Source organism: Thermobia domestica, chromosome 3 (assembly GCF_964235325.1).
Source record: "Thermobia domestica chromosome 3, izTheDome1.hap1.1, whole genome shotgun sequence".
NCBI lineage: Eukaryota > Metazoa > Arthropoda > Insecta > Zygentoma > Lepismatidae > Thermobia > Thermobia domestica.
In genome coordinates, this window is record NC_137456.1 from 125,599,323 (window position 1) to 125,618,431 (window position 19,109).

Here is a 19,109-nt window from a genome sequence, read left to right on the forward strand (position 1 = left end):
AGTGTTGTATCATATACGAAATATATATATATACGAGAAACTTACTTACTTTTGTTTGTTTCAAATAGGTTGCCTCTGCATCTGGAAATTTAGATATGGTTTCTCTTCTTCTCTCGCATGGTGCTCATACATTCCTCTCGACTCTTCTTAAAGACTCCTTGTGTTATTCTGGTGCAGCGCAGCGAGGATGCTACAGGTATACTAAAGCTATATATTCAGAATAGTCACACATAGTTCATAATTAAGACCCCTCCCCTTATCCGTGATTTGGTTTTATTAATTTAATTCTAAGTTCATTTGTTAACTTTTTTAAAACTTGAGATTTTTTAATGTTAACAAATGGATGTAGAATTAAATAAAACATCCAAAACATTATAAATGATCTTATTTATATATGTGACATTTCCGTGGAAACTTTGCATAAAATAACAATCACTGATCAAAAACATTGTTGCTTTATGATTGAATCATTTTGTAATCAATTATTAGAATTTGTTTATAAAATACTTTGAAAGGAGCAATTTGATCTTGGAAACTGCTCTAACGATTTTATGAACCAAATATTCTAAAATAAGCAATTCTTATTTGTACAAATTTTTACTTTAAAAATTGCCTAACAATTTTAATTAAATGGGGTGAATTTGCCGTTTTCAGGTGCAAGAAACCTTGGACCTTGGAATTTTACCTTGGAAAATTCATTTGGTGGGATAAAACAATGACCTAAATTGGGCTGCCTAGATTAACTTTACCTCACTAAACGTAACTTGGTCTTACAAATATTTTTCTTGAAATTATGATACAAAACACTTTGTTTAATTTTTATTTTTTATATGATTGCACAGTATTTTGTTTATAAAAGTCGATTTTATTTTATGAAATAACCAATTTCCTTTAAAGTATAATTATCCCTGATCTCAAGTTATAAGAGGATTCAAATCCAATAGGAAAAGAACAATTTAAGATAATTGTTTATGTACATTATTATCATCATCATCATGGGTATTCTGCCATTATTGTCAGATCACTTGAAACAACTTAGAAACTTTCATGCTCCACGATTTTCAGCTAACCTCTTCGTCTTCACGTACGATTTTTCTTTTTTGATATCGTCCGTCAATTGTAGCCTCCTTCGCCTCCTACCTACCCTCTAGCACGTCCCTCATGATACAGTTCTTTCTTAGCCAATATCCCCACCAGTTCCTCTTCTCAATAATATCTAAAATCACTGGCGCAAATGTCGGGAAGAATGAGGGGGACATGTTCGCTCCAATCTTGGAACTGGGGGACTGTCCCCTCCCCAATAATTCGATTTGAAGTGTGGTTTTTTGGGGAGAAATGTGATGATTTGTGTCCGATTGCCACAAAGGAAAGTAAGATGAAATTATTATGAACCCAGAATAAGCCTCAAATCTGCCCGCCTCCCAATGCTGAAGACAGCTCTGCTCCGCTGATCCTCCACAGCATTAATTTTTAACTTCATAAATATGTTGAACATCGCTTTAAAAAAATGGTAACGGTCTTACCCGTTTCCTCAATGTTGAAGACAGATTTGCGCCATTGTCTAAAATAATTCTTTGCTCCTCCACCATTTCTGACACACTCTCATTCGTTTTCTGCTCGACCCAGCTAATTCTCTCCATTCTTCTCCACATCTACATTTCGAAAGCTTGCAGTCTTTTTTTTTTTAAAAAAAAAATCATTTTTGCGTAATGTCCATGTTTCTGCTCCATAAAGAACAATATCCCACACGAAGCATTTTATGAATCTTTTTCTCAATATTTTACTCAGGGACCCATAAAAAAAAACTTTTCTCCTTCTACAACTTTCTTCGCCAGTCTTATTCTTGCTTTTATTTCACGTTTGCACTACATATCAGCACTAATAATACTACCTAGGTATCGGAAACTATTCACCTGTTCTATTTTTCTCCTTCCTACTTCTATATTTAACACCTACCGCTTCGTTCTAATCACCATAACTTTTGTCTTTCTAACGTTTATTTTCATCTCATATTCTTCACAGCCCGTCCTCAAGTTTTCTAACATCTTATTGACTTCCTTTTCTGAGTCCACCACAAGCGACATATCACTTGCAAGCCGTATACACCTAATCATTCCCCACCTCCTATCGAAATACCGTTTTCATTGTGTAGGCTTTTTCTCACCATCTCTTCTTGATAGATATTAAATAATGTTGGAGAGAGACAGCATTCCTGTCGAACTCCCCTTCCAATTGCACTCTCCTCTGTCATAAAGATTTTTTTTTCTGTTAAGAGTCTTCATCCCGGCGAAATTAAAATACCGCTAATTTTGCAGTAATTATGTGATATCTTCAAATAGATAAAAGATAATTGAAATATGGAACAAGAGCGCCCTAGACAATATTATTTTGCGTGAGGTAGCGTTATCACAAGTCACCTAGTGGCTTTCCGTTTTCAGCTGTTTAGAAACGCGAAAATAAAAGCCGATTTTCAAAATGCTCGAAACCGAAAGCAGATAACTGAGTCGTGATAACGCTATCTCATGTAAAATGATATTGTCTAGGGCGCTCTTGTTCCACATTTCGATTATCTTGTATCTATTTGAAGATATCACATAATTACTGTAAAATTAGCGGTATTTTAATTTCGCCGGGATGAAGACTCTTAAGGAAGCTTTTGCTGGCTTATATAAATTTTTGAATGTGAATTTTAGTCATGTATATTTATTTGAGATCTACATATTTCCTTCAGTGCCATATCTGTTGCTGCAGCCCACGGCCAACGAGCTGTGTTGCACAAACTACTTTCTCATCCTCTGAATTCTGGAAACAAGGAAGTTCTCTCTCTGGAGGAGATATTAGCTGAGGGTGCCAGCCAACTCACAGCAGACAGAAGAGGAAGCCGGCTTCAGGTACGTCTCAATATCATTTTAAGTATGTTGTAAAACTGTTACTGTATTATTTACAAAGCTGAAGAAGAAGATAAGAAGGATGTTGGACTAAGTCTAAACCATGTCTGAAGAGAAAGCTTCCTCCTTATCTCCATGTGTTGATTTTGATTATAAGAATTTATAATTATAGCGGCATTTCCATATGTGATTTGCAATATTTTACGTATACTTACATATATAGGAAATAGAAATAAAACTTAAAGATTCATTGTTTTATATCTTTTCTATTCTTGTAAGTACATTGAAGTTTAATAATTTAGTAAATAATAATATTTGTACATTTATGAATAAATTAATTATTGAATTTATAAAAATAATTTAATCTTTTGAAGGAACTGTGTTCAGGTTCCTTTGGTCACCTGAAGAAAAAGCTATTTATTATTTATTATTTAAACAATCTAACACGGCTTTTAAGCAATAAAAAATAAATGAAATAAATTGTCTTTGGTGTAAGGTTGCGCTATAAAACCAACACAAGTTCTTTTTCTAATTGTATTTCCATTATTTGAAAGTGTTCATTATATTTATATTGTCTTGGGTATATACATACGATTTTTATACGACAGCTACACATTATTTGCTTGCTTCATAATGTATTTAGTAATAGATACTAGTTTTTTTTGTCAATACGTGAAAGTGAATATTCTGGTACTTACCAACGTGTCTACCAGATACTTTTGCAAAAACAATATCGTAAATCGACATGTTTGTACAGCTTCTTAATAAAATTACACTTGTTCAGGAGACAAATTATTGATATGTAGTATAAAGATTTTACCTTATACTTCATCTGTACTCTTTCTTTTCTTATAAAAACTATCTAGTTCTATCATTTTTCTGAGAATATTTACATAAAAACTTACTTTTGTTACTTACTTTTCAAATAGGTTTAACATATTGATTAGAATTACTTACTGTATTTTCGGGTGTAGAATTACACAGGTTCAATACTACATATATGAGCGTCTTGGAATATTGAACCGTTCCCAAAAAATTGGACCTGTTTCAACAAAAATTTCTGTGTGCGCACCTATTCCTTACTAAATATGTTCTTTTAACAACATATGTTAATCCCGGCTTCTATTTAAAAACTTAAAATGAGGTTCGAGCTACTATTTATATTTGAATCCGAGGCAAGCACTCTCACCAGATATCGAACTATAGATCATGCACACAGAAAACAGACGCTTTGCTCACTTTACCACGGAGAGGTACTGTAGTTATATAGACTATATTATCATTAGAGTTAAAACAAATTAATTCCCACGTGAATATACGAAAATCAAAATCAAATATAATTTTTAGAGATAAGTCTTAACAGTGACCTATAATGGAACTCTCTTTAGTGCTCTTTCCTCCTTTTCCCTCTACACTGAAACGAGCAGTTTGAGGTTTGAAAATGTCTATTTAGTGGATTCGGTGAGTTGTAATCTACACAGTCATGTAAATATCCATATATCATTTGCGATAGTAAGACTATTCATGGCTTTGGATTGATTGTTTTAACAAAAGAGACACTGACCAAAACTCTCTTTTATATATATTTTTGTTTCTCTATAACTCAAAACTTTGTTATAACAACATTTATTATATGTCTGTATTTTCATTAATTTCGATAGTGTCTGAAGAAGGATATGCTAGATATCCGAAACAGTAACAAATTATAATTTAAAATAAAGTTGGTTTTAAGCTTTGGTCAGTGTCTCTTTTGTTAAAAAAATCATTTGCGAATGACATGAAATCCAACATTTCATAACTTAATAATATAATTCTTTTAGGTGGTGTCCTCCTGCAGTGATGATCACTCTCGAAGCAGCATGAATCTCATAGGGGAGAATTCTCAAATTCTAAAACTAAGCAAAGCTCAAATTAAAGCCCTACAAGAAGCTATGTATCACAGTGCAGAGAACTGTTATTTAGGTAAGTAGCTAAAATCTGATAATGCAAGGTGTTGCTGTGCAGATAATTTAGAACTTGATTTAATATATCTTTCTAGATCTCATAATGGATAATTAGAGTTGTTATGGAAAAATAGTATAATATTAGCTAGAAAGTTCGTGTAATTCGGTTCAGTTATTCATGTTGTCAGTCTTAAGTTCTTCCTTGTGAATATCCACTTCTATCAGACCAGACAAAACTTAAAAACTATTTTATATTGGAATTAGGAAATAAATAAATAAAAAACGAAGAAAAATTGGATAACGGAAAGATTAAAGGTTGTTTTTGTTAAAGTGAAAGGGATAATTCAAGATATCGAGTGTGTCGGTAGAGTATGTTCGACAAAAGGTTTTAATATTTATTCAAAAGACAAGATTTGTTTTTTTATTTTATTTATTTTATTTTTTAATAATTTGTTACATTATCTTTACAGAAATCACTCTAGACTTACGAAATTTAGGAGTTCCATGGACGTTGCATTGTTGGATGCATACGCTTGCAACAGCACATGAACAAAGATTAGAAAACGTAATAGATCAGCTATTGCAAGATTTCTTACAAGAATGGCCTGATGACTATTCTACACAATTTGTAGACGAATGTCTGCCGTTATTATTCACTATCTTCCGCTACAGCAAGGTAAGACGTCTCTTTGAAAGTTACTCTTCGACGTTGCTTAAAGATCAGTGAGCATTTCATTAAGATAAAAGTTAAACTCCATGGCGTTACAATACGGAAAGGCTAGAGCATGGAAGCTTTTAACGGACAGGTCTTATTCCATTGTCCTTATTTCTAACTTTCGAATACGATCATTGTTGTATTTATTTTTACAATTTGCTTCACCGCCCATTTTGTGCGTCCTAATTTTTCAAGAGTTTAGTTTAGAAACCAAAAACTCCTTTATATACTCTGTCCGCGTGTCTATCGGGAAAGACAAAATCCCAAGAACTATCTTGATGGATTACCAGAATGTGGAGGATTCAAAGTTAGAAACTGAGGTCATTGGTGGAGGCGATTTCTGCACCAGAAGTGGTAGAAATCAAACATTTTTTGTTTTTGTTTTTTTGTTTTTGTTTTTAACGTTGATCGCTGTAGAATGAAAATGGAAATAGATACCAATAGCAGTTTTCTGCAATCAATTAAGAATCACAGGAATAATATTTCATATTCACTTTAATCTCTGCTACAATCGGAAGTGGTACAAACTTACTTTCAATATTAATTAAGAAAATATCATGCCATAGAAACCAAACGCCTTCACTTAATGTACACGTGACACTGCTACTTGTTAAAGAATAATTTTGAACTCTATTTTCGCTCCTGTATTTGATGCACTTTCCTTCTCAGTATGCTGTAAACTTTCCTTCCTTAAAATTTTGTGTATTGAGTATTTATTGGGATTAAAGAGGGAAGGGGGGTGGGTGGGGGGGTGACAGGATTATTCTTCAAGAGATTAAGAAAAATGCTTATATATCAAGTCCGTGAATACGAACATATTGGTTGTGTCGTTTCAAAAGTACTGTATTTCTAATTATTGTATACTAGAACAGTAAAGGGAAACTGTTTAGGAGCCAGTCAAAGAAGAAAGAAAGTACTTTAGGGAAACCAATATAATATATTAAAAGCAACAATGGCAACCAGTCCCTTCATTCGTCAGATTAGAAATCATGGCGCAGGCTGGGCAAATCTTTCATGGGGCCCGCGTGCCATAGTTTGCCCATTACTGTTCTAGAATAAAATACAGTCTAGGACCCCTATTAAAAAATCAGCATATTTTATGCACCCCGATTTTTCAGTAGACAAAATAGATGTAAAAAAAGTGCGCAAAATATATAAAAAAATGCGATATTGCTGCCCTATGTCAAAATTCAACAGCAGGGATTGCTAATATCATTGATTAAAATGTTTTACTAAGGCTTGTAAAAAAAAAAAAAAAGTTTTTATATTCATCTGATGATGTTAATTAAGTACCATTACCAACTCATATATGCCCTTTTGTTGTTCTATGTATACAATATTTTGTATTTATTTTATACATTAATCCTTTAGCCATGTAAGTCTCTTTTAGTGTAGCACTTTACTTAATTCCTACCATTAACTTGCTTTATGTCTTTTCTAGAACGAAGGTACAACACTGTTACTCGCCGATATATTTTCTACATGTTACGGCTGGGAATCTGTAAAGGAAATCCGAGACACTACACTGTCAGGAGGAACTAGAATCGATCCAAAGTTTGTAAATAATCCCGAGTTGAGTGATGTCCAGTTTCGTGTGGAAGGGCGTGTGTTTTATGCCCATAAAATTGTTCTTGTCACTTCGTCGCCCCGATTCAAAAGTATGTTAAGTTCTAAATTCTGTGAAGGAAATCCACCTATCGTCCAAATTAATGACATCAGATATGATATTTTTCAGGTAAGGAAATATAGGAAATTAGTTGCAGTATATTTCTTACATAAGGATATATGACCAATTAAAAGTTAACTCCACAGAAGTTTACTTTCATATTAATTAACGAAGTAATTGATTAAATTGAAGTATTTTTTAAGTAACCTTTTTCTCCAAGTCCTTCAAGTATAGATTATTTTTGGAGCTACTTTTCAGCTATATGGATTTTGCCCAGTTCGTTTCGCAAGGAAAGATTAGTTGAAGATACGGTTGTCATAAATAGTAAAACTTACCTTCCGAATTTATAAAATATACTCTTCTTTTTCTTCTTTCCGATATTACCTGGTTCATGAGTTGTACTCTGTCTTTTCTTCACCTCCAGATATATGTTCCAACATAACTCTGGAACACCTGGAGCAATGTCAACCAAACTTGGTGCACATATTTACAATCAGGAAAAGAATACTGTTGGGGTGAGCACACTTAGGGATATATGGGAGGGGGTGATCGAAAAGACTGATATTAATGTCGATCCATAGGTTTTTTCGGGATTGCTGAGATGAATCGTGGCACTCCAGATGACATTTAAGTTAAGATCAGCCCCTATTTGCATCCCTGGGGAGGGAAAGGGTGATATGTAAAATAATTAAAAACAACCGATATTAGTGTCGAATCAAATAGTTTTCGGGACCACTAAGTTAATTGAAGACAGCTTAGATGCCGTTTTAGTCTAAGTTCAGCCCTCAGTCGGGGGTAAGACTTCCGCAATGCCCCTTGGAGTGTGGAAGGGGAGAACGTGTTAAAATAATAAAAAAGTGATCGATTTAGTGTCGAATCCATTCTTTTCGTTGTCGCTAAGATGAATAGTCACACTCTCGATAACGTTAAAGTCCAAATTCAGCCCCCATCGGCATAAGGAATGAGAATAAGTGAAAAATGAAATGCCTATGAGTCGAACTCATAGTTTTCGGGAATGCTAAGCTGTTAGGTGCATTTCCGTTGACATTTCAGGCCAAGTTTAGGCGAGAACAACATGTCAGCTGGTTCGGAAATTTAAAGGGGCAATGCCGAAGGCGCTGTTCATATGTATGTTTATGAATGTATGTTCTAGTATAACTAGAGCGCTTGAACCAATTTTAACCAAACCTGGTATAGAGAGACTTTCAATTAAGCAAAAATACTGTGGGAGTAAGACATCCCAAAGGGTGACTTTTTGGAAGAGAGGCATGTGACAATAAAGCAAAACAACCGATAGTTTTGATAGTGTTCAGTCCACAGTTTTCGGGGACGCTGAAATGAATAGTGACGCTACAAATGGTTTAAATCCAAACTCAGTCCCATCGGCATGGGAGTGGAAAGAGATTTAATAACATTTATCCTCTCCATTATGTATAACACAATTTATTAAATTAAAGTTGGAGAGTATTTCTTACATAAAGATAGAAACCAATGAAAATAGGAAGCTTTCTTGTAAGGTTGGTGTAAAGTGACAAGTTTTGCCGATAGATGACACTACGGTCTTCGTATCTTCCTCATGTATTTTTTACCTTTTACGAAAATTTACAATTTCTCTTACAAATTTCAACCTGAAGACTTCAAATTTTTAGAGAAGAAACTTCATAACCTATCGAAGGCAACAATCCGTGCCGATTTTTCATTTAGAATTTTCTTCATTGTTGAAACAGTTCCATTGTTAACGGTTTGGACATCCAACTTAACAATGAAACCATTTTAACAATTAAGAAAATTCTAAATAAAAAATTGGCACGGATCGTTGCCTTCAATAGGTTATGAAGTTCTTTCTCTAAAAATTTGAAGTCTGTAGGTTGAAATTTGTAAAAGAAATCGTGTATTTTCGCGAAAGGTAAAAATACATGAGAGAGATACGAAGACTGTAATGACATCTACCGGCAAAACTTGTCCCTTTTAACCAACCTTAAATTATTTAATAGTGGTATAGGATCTTTTACAATTACTATACACGAGTACTTATCTTTATTTTAGATGTCCCTTTCTTTTCAAAAGAAAGCCCGAAAGAAAAATTCTGAAAATGAAAACGTAAATTGATGAATACCTGTAAATACAAGTAAACCGAAATAAAACGATCCTGTTTTGAGCATACAAGTATCCCATATTAAATTATAGTCTATTCAGTGGCGGCTCCTAAGGGAAGTCATATCGGTAAAAAATACAATGTTATCGCTACAAGGTAAGAATTATCTCAAGTTTTAATTCTTGCATACAAGATGTGACTTCCCTTAAAGAGCTGCTACTCAAAGGCAAGAAATGTAGTACTGCATACATGAATACTTAAGCTTTTAATTTCAACGGAATGACCAATCTCAAACGGCAAGGTATGGGAACTGTGTTATTCCTAAAATTGTTAAATCATTTCAATATTTCTTTAATATGCCATTATTGTTAATTAGATAGAAACGTAGTAAAATCAATAAAATAATTAACTTCTCCACTGTTATAGATGGTGATGCAGTACCTCTACAACGGCGGTTGTGAAACACTGAATGTAGAACAGCACGACGTCTTAGAATTAATGGCTGCAGCCAATTTCTTTCAATTGGATGGTCTTTTGAGGTTTTGTGAAGCTCGTTGTTCAAGCATGGTCGATCTGGATAACATCGTTTCGATGTACATACATGCAAAGGTAACAATTTTCCCTTTTCGTTTAACTAATATAGCCCGTAATTAATCAAATGCGTAACTTACAACAATGGCATGAAATGTACCAGCAGACTCCGCAGTCCCAATGAAGAAGTAAGAATGTGTAGTACTGCCGAATTTGAACCACCACGCGGGTTGTTGTTCAAAATTTAGCATTCCCACTGAAGATCGAAACTAGGACTACGTATAATGCTAAGAATCCAAATTCATATCATAATTAAACTATGTATTCAGATTTAATATTTACCTATGTTCAAAAGCTACATTATTTACGTAAGTATAATAAAAATCATCAAATAAGAATCAAATAAAGTTGGTTTTGTCAATTGGATCTATGCTTTAAATATCTTATTATTTGAGAATGAAAGCTAGAGACAAGCTCGAGGAAGTAAATTACAAGTTAAGAAGGTATCCATAGCGTGCGCGTAGAAAATAAAAATGAAAAGCAGCCTTTTAATTTTATCGTAATCTTTATATTTATTTCATGCACGTGGATTTGTTAGTTTTTTATCAGCTTGTTATATTGTTTTGTCTCCATTGTACAGGGTGGCCCAAAAGTAGGTATACAGTACTGTACTGGTTAACTCATTCCATTTTTTATCATTTCTTATTGTTATCCGTCAGGTAGACTTAGTTTCTTTATTATTTTATCTTAAAGTGTTTTTACTTACATCTTAAGCTCGGAAGAGCCAAAGGAAATAAACCCATAAACTAGAATGTTATGCTTGATCAATGCGGGGGTGTATACCTACTTTTGGGCCACCTTGTATAACTTCCGTATCATGTAAACCTGTGTATGCAACAAAATGTAACAAATTGTAAAAACTAGTTTCTAGTTACCTTATGCTAAAAGAAAGGTATTTCTCTCAATATGACTTCTTTTTGCACACTTTAAGATTTTAAATTTGAAACAATACACGTAATATGTTTCCACGTTTCACAATTACTTCTTCCGTGGTATACAAACTAAAGACGTCCTAGTTTTATTAATTTGATTTCTAGTTTAGTCACCCGTAACTAGCAAACCAATATCTTAACTGTTCAAAGATAAACAGCCGACTCCGCATCGCTAACGCTAAACTCAACCTATCCTATAAAACGTGACACTCTCAGTTACTATCTATCCTCATTTTAAGTCCTACCGGCCAAGTAATAAATCGAGTAAACTTTGCGTTTAATCTCATTCATCGATATAACAAACACAAGTCGTTTCGAGGTTCATAAGTAGCGAAGTCATCTACATCATCAACAGCATATTAGTATATATATATATATATATATGTTCTTTGCATACACAAATTCACTATACTACATTTCCTAAATGTTCACTAAAAAAATATTAAACTCATATATAAAAGATACTTCTGTGTCAAACAATTCATTTCTGAAAAAATAAATAAATAAAATAAAATTACTAATACGGGATTAATAAAATAAGTGTGGCTTTATGACACTAAATACTTATTGTAGTATTTAAGCTCTATCTTTATCCTTATAACAGTGCCATTAAGGTGTGTCGTCATGGAGTAAATCTGGTTTGATAGGTACAAGCAAAATTAAAACTACAATAGAAAGTAAATAACTACAGTTGTTTGCGTCACATTTCTATTATTATTATTATTATTATTATTATTATTATTATTATTATTATTATTAACAATATACGCATCCATACTCACTTTAAGTATCATCTTGAAAAGTGAATAAACATTTTAAAAATATATTACCAATTTTAAAAGGATTAATACAGTATTTTGCTTCCATAGAAATTAATATATTGTTGGATTAGTAATTGTTTGCTTAATTTTTTTTTTATTATAAAAATATACAGATTTTAATTTTAGTTTCTATCACTTTATTTTAAATACATAACAATTGAGTTCATTTTTAAATTTTTAGGTTCTTTATTTATATAAATATTCTTTCATTGTAACTTTTAGGTTGTTTTTATTTGTTCTTCTATTACATTTATCGTGCTTTTATCTAGTCTATAGGAAGGAAAGGAAGGAAGAACGTTACACACCAATGTGGTCTTTTATCAATATTTATTCTAATATTATTATATAGAAAAACGACAAATAAATATTTGGAAGTTAGAATTTTAACGTGAATTAAGAACATATTGGTATTGTGTTCACCTGAATTGTGAACAAGAAATAAAAGTCAGAATAGAAATAGCAAAAGATGATTTACGAAGAAAGAAAATAGCGAATTTTGTAGGCTTAAGAATAAAGAATTATCAGAATATTTATTAAATGTTTACTATGGAGTACTTTACTATTCGGTGAAAAAATTCGGACACTACGAAAAAGCAATGCAAAATGACTAGGAGTTGGAGGAAGTGTTCAAAGATGCGTATTTAAGAGGATTGGAGAAAATTAACTGTTTGAAAAGGAAGAAAAAGAAAAAGTTGAAAAACAGGAGACAGGAAAGCAATATTGAAATTACTTTAATCATTGGAAAGAAGTCAAATATTATTTGAAGATGTATTGTATTCTGAAGAATGTGATAAAGGATAAGTGGATGTAGAAGGATGAGAAAGGGAAAGTTAATGTACAAAATCTAAGTACAATTAGTTACCTTCAGTTGTATCAGTTTTATTGGTCAAAACTAGTTTAAAACCAGTTTTCTGTGTATTTTGCAAGTTGCAATATATAAACACCCAATCGAATATTCCTCGATCGGTTTTTCAAATGTATTTCGCTAGCATGAGTACGTAAGTCTATCTGCAATGAACAATGCTTTTCTATCAAATCGTTCTTAAATATAAACTAAAATAAAATATATGTATTACGGACGATATAATATGTATTTACATCGAGAAAGAAATCAAGTCCCCCGGGATATATATATTTGTCAAAACATGCAGCACTAAAACTTAATTTAAGTAGCTATAAGTATGTCTAAATCAAAGTTTGCTTTTATACAAAATGGTATTTATAAATTTTTCAAAATTTCGTAATTTATTTTCTGGAAGATATTTAGAATAGTATATAATATATTTCTAAGATTTTGCAACAATTATATTGATTTCCTTTTCATAGTCTTTTTTTCGATAAGAAAGTGTCAAACTTTCTTTTATCATATATATATATATATATATATATATATATATATATATATATATATATATATATATATATATATATATATATATGATATAATTATCTCCGCTTTTTTAAATTTATGTTATTAAAAAGCCTGAGATGTGCTGTTCTTGTCGAAACTGCATCTGTATTGGTTAACTTGAAGATAACTTTAAATTCGCTTTTCTTGAACCACATAACTGATTTCAATTATGAAGTGAGGTCCTTGCTGTTAGAAGAATATATAGAATCTGCTACTTTTTCCTATATAGGGCAAGCAAAAATAATAAGTAATCTATGCTAGCAGAAAGTGTTTGAGAACAAGACCTTGAGACGAATATTCGAATCCAAGAGGAACGGGAATGGGGAATATAGGAATCTTCATAACGAGGAACTGCATAATTTATACCGTTTACCAAACATTGTTAGGATCATCAAGTCTAGAAAGCTCAGATGGGCAGATCATGTAGCCATAATGGAAGAAAGTAGGAACGCTTTCAAAGTTTTAACTAGAAATCTAATTCGAAAACGACCATTAGGAAGACCTAGGCCCAGATGGGAGGACAATATTAAGATGGATCTCGCAGAAGTAGAATACAAAGCAGAAAATGAATCGAGCTGACTAAGGATATAAATCAATGGAGAGCTTTTGTGAATGCGGCATTGAATCTCCGGGTTCCATAGACCATAGAGTTAGTTAGTTATTCTAGCAGAATAGTAACTATCAACTGCATCAGATTGTCAACGAAAGAGATATTTTTAACGCCATAAATATATTTTTTTCTTGATTGTTTCCAAAACTATGCATGAGGATTTCCACTTACCTATATTCTTTTGTTCAGCTCAGCTCAGCTTAGTTTTTTTTTTTTTTTTTTTTTTTTTTTTTTTTTTTTTTTTACGCTACTAATATTGTTGAATTTATTTATTTCTCTAACGATCTGAGCTTCCTTTCTCAGCCTTGAGTCTACATGGCAAATATTCTTTAGTGCACCCATTAACAGTATACATAACTTTTTTCTTTCTTTTATCAGGTATACAACGCAGTACAGTTGTTAGAATATTGTCAGGGATTTCTGTTACAAAATATGGTGGCTCTACTTACATATGATGACTCAGTGAAGAGGCTGTTATTTGGGAAGAAACTCCACAATCACGACGTTCTGGCTGGCCTTCTACTTACGTTGCAAGCTCGAATAAAAAGTCGAAATGGAAGACCAGGAAAACAAAAGTAAAAAAAATGTTGGTAAATACGGAAGCAAATATATTATCAATTTGTTTCGGAGTGATGGTGAAAAGAAAAATGTTGATAGATATTTAATATATGGTATATGAAATAATTACAATTGCCACGTTGTAATGAAATTTTATTTCTAAAAGAAGCAATAAAATTAAATATGTTGTTAAAGGCTGTTTAGAAAAAAGATATTAAAAATTGTGCCATTTCCTCACGGGTCAAGGTCCTTGTTTATAGTATCCATTACAGACGACTGGATTGTTAATTTCAAAATTGTAATATAAAATTAAAAAAAAAATGCCATGATAAACTATTCGTTTTGAATGTTAAACGAATCTCACTGATAGGCAAACCATTACATGTTGGTCCGGTAATAACACAAACAAATATCCAAGAAACAGATAGTCGAAGGTGATGGAATGAATTGTATCATGGAGAGTATGCACTTTTGTACCCTATTATCAATGTTTTAACTGGTATAGCTTTATGCTCCTCTATTGCGCTACTTACATTTTTAAAATTTATATATTAAATCTGTAAACAGTATGTATCAATATAAAAATCTAATCACACAAAAAACAGTCTGTCGTATTTATTTGCTGGTCTGTTTCGAAAGTTTACTCTCAGAATAGACTTAACTACTGTATCTTAATAAATGTTCTAAGAATTTAGAAATCTATACAGACATATCTTAAAAGAGTTAAAGAATAGTATCGTATGCGCTAAAAATTGAACATTTGGTAATTAAATTTAATAAGTGTTCGAATTTTTTATAGAATATATATAATATACTGGAGATATTTTCCTTCTGTTACTACATGAAGTTTTATATCAGCTACTGCATTGAGACGTACAATTTTTTTTTTTATTTACAATTAAATATGTTTAATCTAACTGGCTTCATTTGCAGCGATAGTTCGTTGTAGAGATAGAAATAAGTGTAATTATAAACAAGGTCTTTGAATCGTTTAATGATTATTTGCAACGATATTCTTGTATTTATGCCGAACTGGTCAAGGTTAATGGTAAATGCGTTGTGGTTTTGTGGTATTATTTCAAGTTTTGATGTAATATCCAGTCTAGGTTTACTTCCACATATTCTTAAGGGTATCAGGATATGTATATGTACCAAAGCAAAACTCAAGGCAAGTTTAACATGTTAAATCCAATAATGTCGTCACATTATACCAGATCATTCTAAAAGAATATATACATATATACACATACATTAATTTTTCGTAATGAAATTCACACAAATAGAAAATTTGGTCTGTAATAAACGTGTATGTATATAGGGAAAGGAAAAATTAGTGTTATATTGTAGAAGTAATAGGCATTAGAGAAGGTTGGATGACAACAACATTTGCTCAAATGTTAGTTTCTGTTGTATGATTTTTTCTGTATATATATGTATGGGGAATATGACATATTCCCCATGCTTAAAAATATGTATGGGTTTACGACATAAAAATACTGGTGGACAAGATATGTAAAGGAATCTAAATTTTGGAAATACCTTAAATAATATATTATTGTAGTATATTAAACAGTGGTGTGGTTGTCTTACAAAATAATTCATGTCTTGTCGTTAAGGCCACAGTAAAAAAATACGAATATTTTTATAACTGTTAACGGTAATTTTAGCTTTCTAAAGAATAATAATTTCTCACCAGAAGCAACTTTTTTCATTGCTTTTGGTAACAGAACAACACATAACTTATCCCAAACACGGTCGAAGCTAGAACAACTTTTCAACTTTACCACTACATACTTATCCAAAGGGAAATATTCAATAAGAACTTGAGATTAAATTATCCTAGGTTAACCTCAATTATCAATAATATACTTTTCTCTCTGATAAAATTAACTTATTTTTGAATTGCTATTTCTTCGATTTGTTTTCTTGAATATGTTCTAGCTTACTTAGCGTTATATTTAAAATTATGACTCACTCTAAACTATGATATATCCACTATCTTTACACGATTTGTAGCTGTCGTAAACAAAAAGGTGTTCTTATTAAAATAATCTATTATATAAAATTTAGATATACGTACCTTCATGTCGTCCTTTACATACACACACATATATATATATAATCAAATAAGCTTAAGTCAATTTTATTTATAACTTTTTAAGTATTCAACAACATGAAAAATCTTGCCATATTCTCTTCGTTGTGGTATTTACATCTACCAATACTACTATTGTACAACATCTATCATATGTACAAGAAAGAATGAATTGTTTTAATGAATCAAGAATTAATTAATTAAGTCATTTTCTTCATAGTTTATAAAAAAAAGTTCGGCTGAAATTTATGATTATAACAAAGCTAGTTTTGTTCGACTATTAGAACAGTTCGAACCTTGTTTCACGGAATAAGGTTGAATCTATTTAAAATCGGCAATAAAATATTATTCTATCAGGTTCGTTATTGCTCGTCGTTTATTAAAGATACAATGCAAATACATAAGTAAAATCTCAGGGTATCATTTATCAGAATGGTGATGGCAAATTTTATATTATGCTCATTGAATGATTTTGTACATATGACTGTCCAATATCTTTTACATCTAATTGTGTTATGCAGTTAAAATATCTGTAATAAAGATGAACCACCGCAGTTTTCCTGTATAGGTAACGGTAGACTCACAGACGGTACCAGTAGAAACGGTTAAACTATTCGTTTCTTCTCTGAATTTCGTCCGTGGGTTTTCTCGGAGTATTCCCATTTCTATTCCAGCAATTCGTCCATCATTATTCACTTGTCTTAATCATCCGTGTTTCTTAGCCTAAAGGACATAATCGTAGGACATTAAACTGAAAGATTTCATTTCATTTTTTTCTTTTCTGAATTTCGAACTTTGTTGTGATATTCAATGATCTAGCGATATGGACTAAGGATAAATTTATTAAGCATTTTTTATTGTTGGCAGACCAAAATACTACAATTATGAAATATTGCTTAGTTCATTCCAATTATCGGAAAAAAAAAAATCTTCGAAAGTTTGATCTAGGTATGTGTTTTAAAACAAAATAAATTTTTAATATTGAATAACATAGTCAATCAGTATTGAACAACAGTATGTTGAAAATGTGATATTCAAGTATATATTTAGAATACATCGCTTTGATTAATTAATTATATCTTGTGTAGAAATGGTTTTCACATATACTCAAGTTATATATTACCGTTACAGTTTGAAACTGCTGTTTTCATAGTATATAAAATTTAATGTGAAATACTACGACGAGTTGTAGGTTGTTTATTTACAGCTCATGTCAATTATTAACTCCTGGAATTTGCTGTTAAAAAACTATAAAGTGAAGCTTCAAGCTAGTCTTAACCCTAGATTACTACCATCTGTAAAATTTACGTGCAGCCGCTATGCTTTTGTTTTACGTCCCTTCCCCATTACTCTCCATTTAGTCTCTTATTTGCTACCATAAATTAATTTATTCATTGTACTAAAATTAAATTATGGCAGCAAATAAGACTATATATATAGATTATAAGAGCAGTGCTTATAATAAGAATTATATAACGTACTTTGTTAATAGCTTCAAAAAAAAACTGTAGCCATATTTACGATTTAAATTTGTTCATATGTGCCGAAGTTCCATGGTAATTATAATATTTACTGAAAAATGTATTGATAACGAAGCAGTTTCATTGCACAGCAACCAATGTACTTACACAATTATTTGAATAATCATAACTTCAATAGTTGTATAAAGAAATCACTAAAACTTCACCAACTGAAATATTCACCATTATTGGTTTGCTTCTAGAAATTGTCATCAGACAGTTTGACGGCTGGAACTTCAGGAATAAAACCCTCAAAGAGAAACGCGTTGATCGTGTCGCTGATAGGTTAATTAATTAGCATCCATCAAGTGAGTTTCTGAGAGTCCAAAGACCAGATTTTTGTTTTTTGTTATTCAGTTTATTTTTATAGATTATGCTAATTTTGAATTTTCTAAAAGAGAAACTGACGTCATTATTTTTTTTAAACATTGAAAATTTGTTTCCTAATAAGATTGTATTGTTCTAATACAGTTCTATATTAAAAATTATATTGCTTGCATTCTCATACTGAAATACAAGTTAGAAGTTTCTCCGGATTTCACGCCGTAATTTGAAACTTAAGTGTTATAGTGTAAATGTTATCTACGCTTAATCTTTTAACATATTGAAAGATGTATTTTAATTACAAATTATACTACAATCTAGCATGTATTTAAACCAATTCCTCTCATAAAGTGTATAGTGAACGTATACGAAAGCATTTTTAGTTACAGAAGAAACTGAACTAAATATAGATCGATACATATAAAGCTGATGAGAGTTTCTGTAAAACTTTCAATTATCAGTTTTAAATCGAACTACAAATAAATACTGCATTGTCTCAACCAAAGTTACATAAATATGTTAATTGTACTTCTTTTTCGTTTCTTTAGTTTTTAGAAGATTATGTTCTTCAATCATGATTAGCCCACCAACATACATAGCCAGTCATAGAAGATAACAAATAAATTGTGGTGTATCTTTTGTTGCCTGTGTGTATTTATTCTTTGTATATGTATTTTCATGCTGGTGTAACTGTTAGAAGCTTTCATTATTATTTTTTTTTTTTTTTAAAAAGAAGAGGCTCAGCTCTCTACGTGTGCCTTGTGTATTATAATACTAGTGAGGTGTCGTATTGTTTTCTATATATCATGTACGATTGATTTTTTTATTATAATATTTTAATACGCCATGTAAGTTACTATTCGTTGTTGTGGTTTGTGTTACTTATATAAGATTCCAATCTTAAAAATGTGTACATAGGTCATTATAAATAAAATGTAAG

At 31.4% G+C, this 19,109-nt stretch overlaps 1 protein-coding gene across 5 annotated transcripts in view; it reads left to right on the forward strand.

Moving 5' to 3' along the window:
• Positions 1 to 18,893, forward strand: part of LOC145680710 (ankyrin repeat and BTB/POZ domain-containing protein 2) — a 447,712-nt gene extending 428,819 nt beyond the window's left edge. For all 5 annotated transcript variants that reach the window (XM_081751633.1, XM_081751631.1, XM_081751632.1 and 2 more), the window contains 7 exons: positions 69 to 196; positions 2,732 to 2,891; positions 4,709 to 4,850; positions 5,302 to 5,507; positions 6,988 to 7,281; positions 9,734 to 9,916; positions 14,051 to 18,893. In XM_081751633.1, the coding sequence (XP_081607759.1) occupies positions 69 to 196; positions 2,732 to 2,891; positions 4,709 to 4,850; positions 5,302 to 5,507; positions 6,988 to 7,281; positions 9,734 to 9,916; positions 14,051 to 14,251 (1,314 nt within the window). In that variant the 3' untranslated portion in view covers positions 14,252 to 18,893. The remainder of the gene's footprint in view (positions 1 to 68; positions 197 to 2,731; positions 2,892 to 4,708; positions 4,851 to 5,301; positions 5,508 to 6,987; positions 7,282 to 9,733; positions 9,917 to 14,050) is intronic.
• Positions 18,894 to 19,109: the final 216 nt, after the last annotated feature.